This window comes from Anser brachyrhynchus, assembly GCF_964034855.1.
Source record: "Anser brachyrhynchus genome assembly, chromosome: 6".
Taxonomy (NCBI): Eukaryota; Metazoa; Chordata; class Aves; order Anseriformes; family Anatidae; genus Anser; species Anser brachyrhynchus.
The window spans coordinates 7,465,284-7,478,394 of record NC_137700.1 but is presented as its reverse complement, the minus strand read 5'-3'; the positions used below and the strand labels follow the sequence as shown (position 1 = coordinate 7,478,394).

The following is a 13,111-nucleotide window of genomic DNA, read 5'->3' as shown; positions in this document are numbered from 1 at the left end:
CCTGGTTGGTAGAGGCTTGCCAATGGGTTTACAAGGATAATCTCTTTGTCACCTTAGTATTTGATATCTTTGCTAAAATTCCTGATTAGTCTCAGTTGTGTTTTCATAAATATGGGCACCTGCACAGTAAGAACAGGATTAACATTGGGGGTTGTATACACCACTCAGTCTGAATATCATATAATCCTCCCAGTAGTCACAATATGAGTGATAACATGCAGCCACTATCAAGCTGGTTTGGATTTAAAGCAGTGAAATGAGAAATCCACAAATAGCAGTCAAGAACTTGCACAATACCTTTCTCCAAAATATTAATAGTTGCTGCAGTGACCTTCCTCCTTTACTGAATCCAGGTATTTGCATTAGTAGAAAGACGATTAGGATCACAAACTGAATTCACTTCAGCTAATGCTGGCAGTAGTCTTTGAATGTTACAGAGCAATCCTTTCAAATGAATGATTATGTAAACCAATCTCAAATTCTTTATTCCTGATAGAATTCAGTCTTAAAGACATGCATTTTCAGAAAGAATGCTTTGATAAGATAGAAAAGAAAAAAAAAGAAGAAATTATATCAAAATTAGAATCTAAGTTTATAAAACAGTTACAAATATTGCATTTATAAGGGAGTATTTGTAAGGTAGTGGATATTCTTATTACAGTACTGGTGTAAGCTACAAGCAAAGTGGACAGTAACAAAATGCATATGCCCTTCAAGGCTATGAAACCCAGCTTCTCCTTCTGCCTCCTCCAAAAAAAAAGGAGAGGGATGAAAGCAGAGTCCTGGTGGGAAGAACTACCATTACTCAACATTTTGTAGTCCTTGATGTCCAGAGAAGCAGAGGTTGTGAAGGTCAGTCAGCACCCCGGAAAAGAACTGCAACCACAACTCTTTAGCCAGCTGGGAAGATTAGCGCTTCTCCTGCCACAGAAGGGTTTCCCTGGCAGGTACAGAATTTATTCATACTACAAACTGGAAGAAGCATTTTAACCTTAATACTTGTCCACCACTTACAACAAGTAAAACACATTTAGTATACTAGCATACACAAAAAAACACTTTATAAATCACAAACATTAATTGTGACATATAGGCAAAGATACAGGTAGTACAATCTATTATTTCAGGAAAAACTCTGCAGGTACAAGAGAAACACAGTTTGGGTGAATGTCACTGCTGTAAGATTGGTACCTGATATTCATTACCTTCTGGGAAGTTCACCAATTGTGAGACTGCAAAAACATAGTTAGATCTATGAAGATGGTGACTAAGAACTCAGAAGAGAAAGCTGTTGAAGTTGGCTTGTGACTCACTAACAAGTTATAAGTTGCAGTCTGAAAGCTTTAGATAAAATATAAATAAACATTTGTGACAAAGTTAGTTTCATATCTGTGCTACTTTTATAACAGCATTAGGAAGGAATGTTGCAATTAGAAATACTCATGTTTGGCAACAGTCACAAAGCTCAAAGCAACAGCCTTCTGTAGTATATACATACAGTGGAAAAAAGACTGTAGAACAAAGAAACAAGCTTGTTGGACTGGGGGATACAATATACTGAATACAGATAATAAACAGTGGTGAAGGAATACTGGTGGTGAAGGTTTTGAACTAATTCATGAATAAGAGTCTCAAAGAGTCCCTGGTTTTTATCCAGGTTGCTAGCTACTCTTAAGTTTGTACACTGTATTTTCAATTCTATTGTTAGTTGATAATAATATGCTCATTTTGCTGTGAAGAAAGGTGAAGTGAGGGTATAGGACCTCATTAATCGAGAACTAAACAAGTGCTATGATACACAGATGGTTGCTATTGATACCTACTCCTGTTAGTCCTGCAAGGACAACACATTAAATTCATCATGTCTAATTCCGGTAACAGCAGAAAAAAAAATGTAAAAAAACAAACTGGACTTGGTTGTTCATCCCCCACTTCCAGAAAATCTGCTTAAATTATTGGATAAAATAGCAAAAAGCAGAATGTGCTAGTACCTGGATTTTTTATTTTTATATTTATTACAAAAAGCAAGATCAGAATTTCTCCTCCTGCCTATCTCAACAAAACTTGGATAAGAAAGGGTTTTGAGACATAGCTAATTAAAAAGACAGTCAAAGGGACCTGAATGATTTTCTATACAGATATGTGAAACGAAGAGAATCTGAAGTAACTCAAGACAAATTCAAACAATTTATTTAGATCTCATTAAGCTGTTCAGTAGAAATTCCTATTCAGAACTAAAGCAGCCTTAATTTGTTTTATCTTAATTTACTTCTCAAGCACTGTGACCACTTTAATCCTGAATACACCTATCTATAATCTTAATCTGATTTGAGTAATCTACTTTAAAAATTAATTCAGATATATTCACTTAAGTATTCCTATACCCTGAATACCTGAAAAAAGGAATATAAACTGGTGAAGGCATTTTGGCTGAAGAGACATTTCTTACTATTATTATTATAGTAGGGAGACTTTAAAAAAAAGCAAATTTCTCCTTATTTATACAAAAAATCAGGTGCACATTTTATACAAAAGTCATGCATTTTCCACATCCACGTGAACGCAGCAATAGTTGTAGGTCTGCTCTGTCCCAGTGCCCGCATTTTAATAATGCAACATTGTGGTATCACCTTAGAAGCACACACTGGGATGTATGTCATTACCTATGCTAATATTGTATCTATACCTAGAATATTATGAATTTGAGAAAAAAATGAGATTAAGTGATCCATACACAGATAAGCAGCAGATATTGACTTAATTAGGGACAGAATGTGGATGCAGCCTGATTCTCTACTTTTACTAATAGGCTTCAGGTTTGCCCTAGCAATGCATGAACTACCTTACAAAATCAAACACCATGGATTCTACACTTTCGTTACCAAAATTCTAACATAGGCATGGATAAACTCTGGCTATTTAGTCAGTAGTTACTTCTGAGAAGGAAGGAGAAATGGGAAAAAAATACTATTGTATCATTAGAAACATCACTGCAGTGTGACCTGTGATTCAAAACCCCTCACACTAAGGCAACTAGTCTCCCTTCAATGCAAAATCAATTTTTTTCAGAAAGGTACCAGCATGCCAGGGAACAGGGGATTTTATTTATTTTTGTAAGAGATACAGGCTATGCAGCAAAGAAGATTTACGTGTCATCACTTACTTTTAGGAATTCCAGTCACAGACTAGGATCATAATGTTTTAAGACAGGTATAGATACAAAAACAATCTCACTGCTCTTGATTCTGATCATCCACCTCAGCACAGGAAGACTGCATGGTTTGTATCCAGACTGTAGAGACTACTGGAAAGGCACTATCATTAAAATGTTTTTGTCTTTGCAGAAAGCTGCAGATACTGAAAAAGAACAAATCAAAGGCCCCTGAATTGCTGGCATTAAGGAGAGAACAAGAAGTCAAGATTATAGCTGGGATTTCAGATTTTATGGAAACTTAAAAGAACCAAAGCATACTAATTCTACTGTGGTTCTGCACAATACCTTTCAAATACTTGGTTGAAAGTTGTGAGTTAAATAATTTAGTCTCTCATCCCATTTGTGTCACCTGGAAAGTTAGCAAAATAGGAAAATTAGTAAAATTATCAGAGAGAAAGTGACCTGCCTGTAGGTATCCAGTTACCCTGAAAAAGTAGGAACATTTGAGGCACATTTACTTGGAGAGAAAAGACTATTGCTGCAATTTCATAAAGCACAGCTGCTCTCCAAGGACATCAGTCTTTCATAATTCCTTCAATAGAAAAGGTATTTGTTAATAGCAGGTAATAGTACACCTTTACTGAGGAGAGTAAGTGGTGAAATGTTTATAAAAAAATATGAGTATTTTGGATATAAAAAAGTCCCTGAAATAAGTTAGGGTATTTGAGCAGAGTCTGAAAACATGTTCCTCCATAGTCACAGAAGCCACAAACTATACCAAACACAAATGAGAGTAAATTCTTCTTTTGCCTCTTATGTTGACACCTGTACATCAAGAGCACCTTCACACCACCAAGCTGAAATTCAAATAAAAGCAGTTGCTAACATCTCCAGAGATGAAAATCCAATGACTACAGCGAACTACTCACTTCATGCACCAGAAAAGTAGTGTCTGCAGGAGGCTTTTCTCCTACTTCAAGGCAAACATTTGGAGTGAAGTAAGAATTCTCAGTCTCAACTTCCAATGTAATTTTCAGATCAAGCTCTTACAAAGATGGGTCAGTGTTGCCTGGTCCTCTTGAGAAAAATCTCATGCATATAATCCCAAAATCTTCCCTGATGCGACTCATTGCGATGAATCATAGCAGTGAGGGCCTCACCCTGATCCAGGCTTTGCCAATAATCCTGCAGCCACATCTCTTTCCAACTGAAACAAAAAAAGAGACATCACGATAACCCATTAAAAAACCAAATGGGTCTGCAGCTGTAATAGCAGTAAAACCTTTTTTTTTCCCCTCTTTCACCTAGGAGGAAAATAGGTCCAGGGAAGGTCATGACAAAGTATGTTATTTCTGTGCCATTGCCCTCCAACTCATTTAAAGGAGCTTGCCAAGAGAATTCACTATGGAAAACAAAGTTAATATTAGCTTCAGAGTATTTTAGAAATATCAGCATGTGACTGTAGAGTTAGCGAAAGAAACTACATTATTATTTATTGAGAATAAAACCTATTAAAATAAAAACTTAAAGAGTCCTCATATGATTTTAAGAGTAGCTTTCCATGGTCAGTATGCATATTGCAGCAGTTAGACTAGGAATCAATCCTTTCAGACAAACCATTTAACAACTACAGAATTACAGCTAGTCACTACAAGTTCAGGTAACGCATGACAGAGAGAAAAATCTCCATGTCCCTCAGCTGACTCTGTTCTTTATCTCCAGACCACGTGGCCAAGTACATTGTTTCTTTTTCATTACACATATTTTTAAACTTTTCATAGCACAGACAATGTCACAATTCCCATCCCATTCATGATCTGGTGGACTGCTACTCTCATTTGTATTATATCAAGGTATAACAATAATTTAGCTAATAATTAATAACCTTCCTTCTCATGATTAACTGATTATCTTTTCTCCATTACAGCTGCTATCCAGCCATATCAAACCATCACACATTCCAGCAAGAAGGATCAGAGGTTATGTTCTTTTTAATCTGCCCATGTGAGTTGCCCAATACTTGCTAATTTATCTACAGAATTTTTTCTTCTCCCCCCCGTCACAGAAAAAAGTACAGTGCCTTCCACATTCACTCTAGACACCATATATTAAAGCAAGCATGACTGCACTGCCCAGAAGCAGATCTCACCCGTTATCCCAGGAATAGCAAACGAAATGCACAACACACATCATAGGTACTTTCTTTGTGAAGCAGCACACAACATGTATGCCATGGGAATTAGTTTTTGGGAGTCAACAGTGTCATCTACAGTGGGACATTTCTGCAGAGTACACCAACAAAAACCTCAAAATAAAGCTTTTAACATCGATTACAATGTGAAGGATCACAGACTGAGGCTTACTTCTGCATACAAAAATGTCTGCCTACAGGTTCTTTTGTAAAATGGATCACTTGGACATACCATGAGATCACACTACTTAACAACTAAATTCATTAACCTTTGTTCAAGGGTTGCCAATATGAGTTACATGTTTTTTACGGCATTGAATATAAGCACACAGTAGGAGAGTGAGTATAGTAGCCTAAGTCCTAGACACAAGGATAAGAGGCAGCAGGTAACAGAAAATGTTCTGCGGATGAATTCTATGGCAATAACACTGAAAGAAATTCCAATATCCAAGTGAACACTTTGTCAAAAACATTAAATGAACACTTGACATTTTTCTTTTTATACTGCTGTTATTGTTTTTTTAAGAAACAAATTTTACTCTGATTCTGTAGCTTGGAAAAAAAAAAAGGTATACCAGGATGAACAGGACTGCACAAATATTCTTAAATTATCAACTACGTCCACTGAAATACTATGACCATGAGCTAAGGATCTATCTTTAATACTGGTTGTTTTTTAAATTCTATTGCAAGGGACACCTTACACTGGCAAAGGTGATACCCTTCTAAGCTGTTTTTCTCTCATCCTAAATAAACTGTGACATCAGCACAAAATAGAACTAGCAAAACTATGATGGTTTCAAAATATCTCTTTATCAAAGGCACGCTGGCTTCTCTTTTCTTGAGAGGAGAAAAAAAAAGAACGTGCTACTGCAGATTAAAACTGCTTAGGTAACTAGAAAGGTGCTGTGACTTAGCCTTCTTATATTTACCTTTGCAAATTCTCCACCTTTGGAAAATTAATCCATAACACTGAAACAAACAAAACATTTCTCTTCACAAAGGTGACGAGAAACCATTATCCAGTCCAAGAATAATTGCAGATTCCAGTTCCTATTAAACAGATGTTCCAATCACAAGGAGCAACAGAACTCACTGGTTTTTTTTTGTACAAAGCAGCCAAGAATTCAACAGATTATAGTTACCAACCTGTATCCTACCACATACAAATGGTTATTCCACAACTTTTTTTACATTTCTTTTGGTGTGAAGCCCAGAAGTCCAAACACAAATGAGACTTAAAGCATAGGGATCTAGGGAGCACATCTCCACACTCAGAGCTAAGGACAGCAAGATGAAGATCATAATTTGCTCTGCCTACATACACTCAAGAGAGAGATTCTGTTAATTCAGCATATTTGCCAACACTAGAAACGTATTACATCTGTAAATAAGAGTTAAAGCACATGCAGATGTGCAGGGTAACCATATTGTAATTAGGTACTAGTTCTAAAAATATATAGACTTTAATTGCCTCTGTTATTTTCTGTTCCAGAAGCCTCCAGAACCCAAAGTCACACTGTATGCTTATAGTCAGACTTTATATATTGCAAATATTGTCACTTATACCCCCATGAGGCCTGCATTTTTCCACAAGAATGTCTGGTAAAGTAACAAAATAAACAACTGACTGGCTCAGTAGACATTTGTTTGAATTTATCAAGCTGTTGCTTGATAATATTATTGTCAAACTCTGACAAAAAGTGAACATGTTTAGCTAATGTTTTGGTGGAAATTTTGTATTTCGGTCATGCCATTTAAAATTTTTAGTGATCATGTTCTATTTCGGAGATTAAAATGGTGAAATCTCAGATGGTTATGAGACAGAAACCACCGTACTTTGCTGGAGATCCTCTTAATCATACCTCCAAAGGTACATAAACATTTACTTTTTTGGAAACATCTTATGTCTACAAACAGTGGGAAAATAACATACTATGTTTCAGCGAGACACGGAAACCTCCATGGCATGCAGCTGTAGCTTCAGTTATGGACCAACTGTACAGAACTCCTTGCTGATAACAACTACACAGAACAATGGAGTATCTTAATTTGTAAGTCACATAGACTCCCATGCTGTCTTCTAAGGTATTTCTCTACTGCCATCTGCTGCTCAAGTAAAAGAAAAGTTATGAAAAAGTAGAGAATACTCCCTTTTATAGAGCAGGACACTGTACAGAACATTATAAGAGAAACGCAAATTTTGCTATCAAGACTGAGAAAAGGTATTACTATATAAAAGCTCCAATAAATAAATCAGCCAACAGAAAACAAGAGATTACAAAGGCATTCATCATATAATCACAGAATTTTCAGGCCCTTTTTACTTACAAGTATAACTTATCAATTATGATAATTATTTCTATTGTGAAAAATGCTTTTTGTTTTGTGAAGTAGGAATTTTCTAAAAAAAAAAAAATATACTACCTGAATTACCTCAGGCTTATTTTCCTTTTTTTCATTTCAGCTGGCCATTTTTGAAAGCATCCAAACATATGAAGAAGCAGTTCCCTGCCCTTTCTTCCAATTACAAAATTCTTCACAATTTTGTGGATGGATAACCTAACAAAAACTTTTTTAGAGCTTCATATCCGCATAGAATTCATTTCTAGGTTACAGAGTACTTGAAATTATGGAGTCTACACTTCCATCATCTCTCTAACATTTTAACGCTCTTAAGTGGTTCAATACCTTAGTCTAGGAAATGATTAACAAAGCTCTCAACTGATATAAACTATGATAGAATATATTAACAACTTCTTTCAGGACAGTGCATCAGATCTTTCCAGTATTTTCAAAAAGTCATTAATACTACAGTGGCACTAACATCAGAATATTAAAGTCTCTGGTGACAGATCAGTAGCTATTGGACATACTGCAAGAAAGCTACAGCTGAGGGTTTAGCTTTATGATGGTTCAGAGAAAGTGACTTGCATACGTTTGGATAAGTCTAAAAAGACAGAAATCATTGCAGTTAAAGTGGAGAAAAATGACAAACCTGGGGGATCTAGACGTGTTATGCTAGTAATATGAACTATGAAAATCAAGTGCACCGTACTGGAAAACACTCGTCCTCCAAACAAATGAAAAAAGAAAAAGAAAAGGAAAGGCAAAGGCAGACAAAGGATAACCAAATTGCCCAAGGTCACAGAGCATTTGGACATATTATTAAGGGTCTCTCATGTTCATCATTAAGCCACTAACCAACATTACTGTTGAAGTCTCTTTTTAAACTTCAGTGTCACAGAACATTAGAAGAACAACCATACCGCCCACAAGGCATAATATGAATTGTAACTGGAGATGTATTAAGAGATCCTTCAAGTGCCAAGCATCATTGAAAATTACAGCTGCTATTATTTAAAGCTTTTTTCTTCAAAAAGCTTAGTACTGGTACATTACCTGTCTCCTCCAGAGAGGTCTTCAACACTTCCAAACCCAGGGGTTGGCATAGGGCATCCCATGTGCTGGAAATGGGCTACGTGAGGTCTAGGAGCTGGAACTTTCCCACGATACTTTTTGTGTTCCTGCTCCTCTTTAATCCGGGCGTTCTCCCTGTCACAGATGAAACACTCGAAGCCATTCAGGTAGTTGGGCAAAGTCATGTCATTCACACCCCACTCCCGCCTCTCCAACGTCTCTAACAAGAACTGGTTTTTGATTCCCCCGGGGTTTTTATACTCTAGATACTTCATGTATTCCTCTCCATTCTCATCCAGGAAATGAAGATACTTAGCCAGCTCTTGAGGGCTTTCAAAGTCATCTATAAGAATGATGGAGAGGTTGTTTGGCATCCAGTCCCGCACAGCCGGGGAGCCTCGATATACTGGGACAGCTCCCAAATGCATTGGACGCCACAGCTTTTCTGTCATGTAGTCATTACATATGGCATTCTCCAAGGCCAGGTGAAACTTGTACCTGGCGATAAAAGCCATGAATTCGGAATCTTCTGTAGTGGCTGTAGAAGTGTCTTTCAGTCGCTCACTGGGAAGCTCACGGTTATGCAGGCACTTCCCGTAAGAGTCAACCTAAAATAACAAGTCATCTTTACAAAGGGATTTTTTGCCTAGAGATTGTAGTCCTTATAAAATTCCTAATTTTGATCAGTTCCTAGCTATTTAGTTTAGCCTCACTTTCACTCTAACTTCTTTCCATTTTGAGTACTCTAGAGTCACAGCTGTCCTTTAACAGCTGTAGAAGAAAATGAATGCTGCGCTCCAAAAGTAGCACAAACTACACTACAGATAAGGCAGGGGAAAATGCAGAGAAAAAAGATTTTAGAGAAAAACTGTACTTAGAGGATAGATCAGAAACTGAGTGATAAGGAAAGACATCCAGCTTGCTCCATATTAAATTTAAAAGTCATCTTTCTACTTAGCAGAGAGCCAGGACTTTTCCAAAGAGTGAATTCACACAGCTCCCTCAAATCCCAGAAAGCTGGCAAAAATATTTTCAATTTGTTAGACTGAAAAAATTTGATGCAGGGAGCTAGAAGAATAGTGTCTAAAAATGAAATACAGGATGCTTGATCTGGAGTCTGCTTTATACTTTGACAATACTGTTACGTTTTAAAAAAGTTTTTGTCGTTTCTTAATTACTGAGCAAACAATGGCAAGAAATGAATCGCTACCATTGGAAACAGCAGAAATAGCTAGGAAAAGGACGTTTCAGATAAGGAGTAAAACCAGATGCTTTTTCCTTTACCTATTATCCTTCAGAATTTTTAAGAAAAAAGCATTAGATTGTTTTTCTACTCAAAAGAAACTGCATTATTTCAGTTCATGAAGCTACTTCATTATTTCAGTACATGAAGCTACTCGCCATCAGCTGTGCCACAGCAGTACAAATCACCATAGAAATAACATGGTTCTACCAATGCAGATGAGGAGCAGACTCTCAAAACACAGCAAACTTTTCATTACGCGTCGATATTGTTAAATGGGAGCAAGGCTTGTAAACAGACAGCCTTCCTTTACGCTCACTTCAAGCTCCTGTGATCTCAGGAACTTCTAGCAAGACCGATCTTATTCAGGCTTAGTACAACTTGCGACTGACGCCAAGTCTGGCCAACTCCGTGACTAACAACTACCATCAGGCCTACCTACTGCCATGCAGTGCAGTCTAGACCATGCTTTTGGAAGGAATATAACTAGTTTTTCTGTCCAGCTTGCAGTCGGCATGCTTTCCGTTACGAGTCGCATCTCAGCTAGAAACGAAGACAAACAAACCCCCTTAAAACTAGAACCTGAAGGCGGAGGAGGGCAGCCAGGTGCCGCAACCTCCCGACACATGGCACCCACCTGGATGTACTTCATGAGCTCCCGCACATAGCGGTCCCTGTCCGAGGGCACGTCGCAGTGGGACTGCATGTACAGCACCGGCCCGTAGCCCCGCCGCCGCCACGTGTCCTTCTCATCCAAGGCCACAGGCGGGCCCTGCAGGTAGCCGACGCTGGGCAGCCACTGCAGCGTGAGCGGGTAGTCGGACTCCCTGCGGAAGGTGGCCGTGTAGTTGAAGAGCTGGATACCTGGCGAGTGCGAGAGGAGATAGTTGTTCATGGGGGATTCCTCGTGGAAGAGGGCCCACGTCTGGTGGGGCAGGCGGGGCAGCGGCGCCTCGTAGGCCCTGAAGTCGGTGCCGTAGAAGATGAGCGCCTTGGTGCGGCGGTGCCGCGCCACCCGGCGGCTGCGGGTGGCCAAGCAGGAGCCCCGCGGGCAGTCGATGCGCTCCGTCTCCCCGGGGAAGTGCGGGAAGAGGCTGCCGCTCCACCACAGCACGATGGGCAGCGCCTTGTTGCCCCGCGTGTCGTTGTTGCCCGGGCCGCGGTACGACGCCGCGGCCACGAAGGCCGGGCCCGGGGGGCCGGCGGCCTGCGGCCACCCCTCGGCCCCGCACGGCGCCTCAGCGCCCACCTCCCCCTCCGCCGCCAGCACCCACGGGTCCCGGGGGCCGCCCCACGCCAGGGCCAGCGCCAGCCAGAGGCAGACGGGCCCCCGCCGCGCCCCGCAGCCCCCCATCGCCGCCTGCCTGGGCACGGCCGGGCCACCCCTCCACCAGGAAACAGCCGCCGCGGCCCCGCCCGGGGCCGGCCTTCCGCCGGGAGCAGCGCGGGGAGCGGCCGCCAGGGGCGCGAGGGGCCGGGCGGGGCCCTGAGGGGAGCGGGGCCCAGGGAAAGGAGCTGAGGGGAAATCCCGGCCCCCGCCGCCCGGCCCTGCAAGGGGCGAGCTCTGCTCCTCAGAAGGGGGTAGGGGCAGTGAAACGTAACGCGAACCTGCTGAGCCCAAAGCTGCTCTCGCTGCTGAAGCTGTCTTACTTCAAGCTGATGTAAATCCTCCCTGTCTCTAACACACCTGCACTCCGCGGTGGGCCGCTATTTCACTGAGGGATAACAAAAACAAATCCAGCTGCAGGTACACGGCTCCAGCACCAAGCAGGCATGCAGACACTGCAAGAAAGTACAGTGAGTTTTATCTCCAGCTAGCGGCCACAAAGGGCAAACAAAACATCTAGTAAGAGAACGGGTTGTTTTGAGTAGCTACACCTCAGTTTAAAGTTCACTTAAGCTGCTCTTCCGTACCAACCTGGAATAACTCTTGATATTAAAATATTATCTAAGTGGTATATTGATATTTGCAAAGTTGACTTAAGACTACATTATAAAAATCTAACAGAAGAATGCTAGATTTGCTAGTAATAGAAGTGATATAGGCTTCAAATTCGTTCCCTTAAGAGAGAGTTGCAAGTATTGTGGGATCAGGTTATGATGTAGGCAATAAAAGACACCTGTTAATACAGACACAAGCACAGAAGCACTCCCTTTAAGGAACAGGCTAAAACACCTGGAATATTCATGTTTTCACTTGGGAAGTTTGGTCTTAACACTGCTCAGACTTGATTCAGAAGCATGATAGTCAGTGCAGAAAGACTACCCTGCGTGCCACCCCCATCAGCTCCATCACTCGCTCAATCCCAGCAGAACAGGGGCTCAATCCCAGTAGACGTTGGCTCAGCAAGGCAATCTCCATACACATTGTACTACCACAAAGATTCCTGCAAGCACAATTTACTCCAAAATTGAGGTACAAGATGCACAAGGCCCATCATTATTGCAACGTTATCTCTCCAGTAGTGGACTCTGAACATAATGCACATTCTGTATGAGACTAATTTGAGAAATATTCCATAGCAAACCAAATAATTGGATGTTCATAGCAATGACTGTCTTGTGCTTTCATACACACTGTTGTAAGGTTATCAATAAAGTGTACAGTATCAATGCTCTAAGGCTACAGTCCAGCTGCACTGCCAGTTCAGTCTGAACTTTATTTTTGCAATTAGTCAGAAAAAAAGAAAAAAAATCAAACCCCAAGAAACAGGAGAAAAAAGAAAAACAGCTTCCCTGTTATCTTGACTCTGAAGTAGGAAATCTCTCTCTCTGAAAAATGAAGACTGCAGAAGTCTTCAAGCTGGCATTGTCACAAGGTAACACACTTTTCCAATTAGAGAAAAAAACGAACAGAAAAAGGAAGTTTTTGCAAAATGAAAGTTCAGAAGGGGCAGAAAGTTAAAACTGTTCATCTAAGCAAAGTAACACTGAGATTAAACAGCACGCCTTTTGTCTGTTGGCTCTTGTTGAATTTCTTACCGTCATTCACTGTGAATAAGAAAACAAAAGACTGAACCTGGTCAGCAAAAGATTGGATTGTAAAGGACCACTTAGCTAGACTTCAGCCCTTCCCATTTCCTCCCTCCCGCAAAATACAGGG

General features: G+C 40.3%; 1 protein-coding gene across 9 annotated transcripts; it reads right to left on the bottom strand.

The window, feature by feature from the left end:
* On the bottom strand, positions 1 to 11,366 carry FUT11 (fucosyltransferase 11). Of its 9 annotated transcripts, none has more exons than XM_080598057.1 (6): positions 10,646 to 11,366; positions 8,748 to 9,373; positions 4,084 to 4,361; positions 3,500 to 3,563; positions 298 to 3,357; positions 1 to 119 (listed from the first exon to the last, which is right to left on the bottom strand). In XM_080598057.1, the coding sequence occupies exons 1-3, from the start codon at positions 11,360 to 11,362 to the stop codon at positions 4,214 to 4,216; spliced, it is 1,491 nt and encodes a 496-aa protein (XP_080454183.1). In that variant the 5' UTR covers positions 11,363 to 11,366; the 3' UTR covers positions 1 to 119; positions 298 to 3,357; positions 3,500 to 3,563; positions 4,084 to 4,213. The 9 variants fall into 9 exon arrangements, with proteins under 9 accessions (XP_080454183.1, XP_080454186.1, XP_080454181.1 ...); XM_080598060.1 differs by having other exon boundaries at positions 298 to 533; XM_080598055.1 differs by having other exon boundaries at positions 3,500 to 4,361.
* Between the last annotated feature and the right edge of the window lie 1,745 nt (positions 11,367 to 13,111).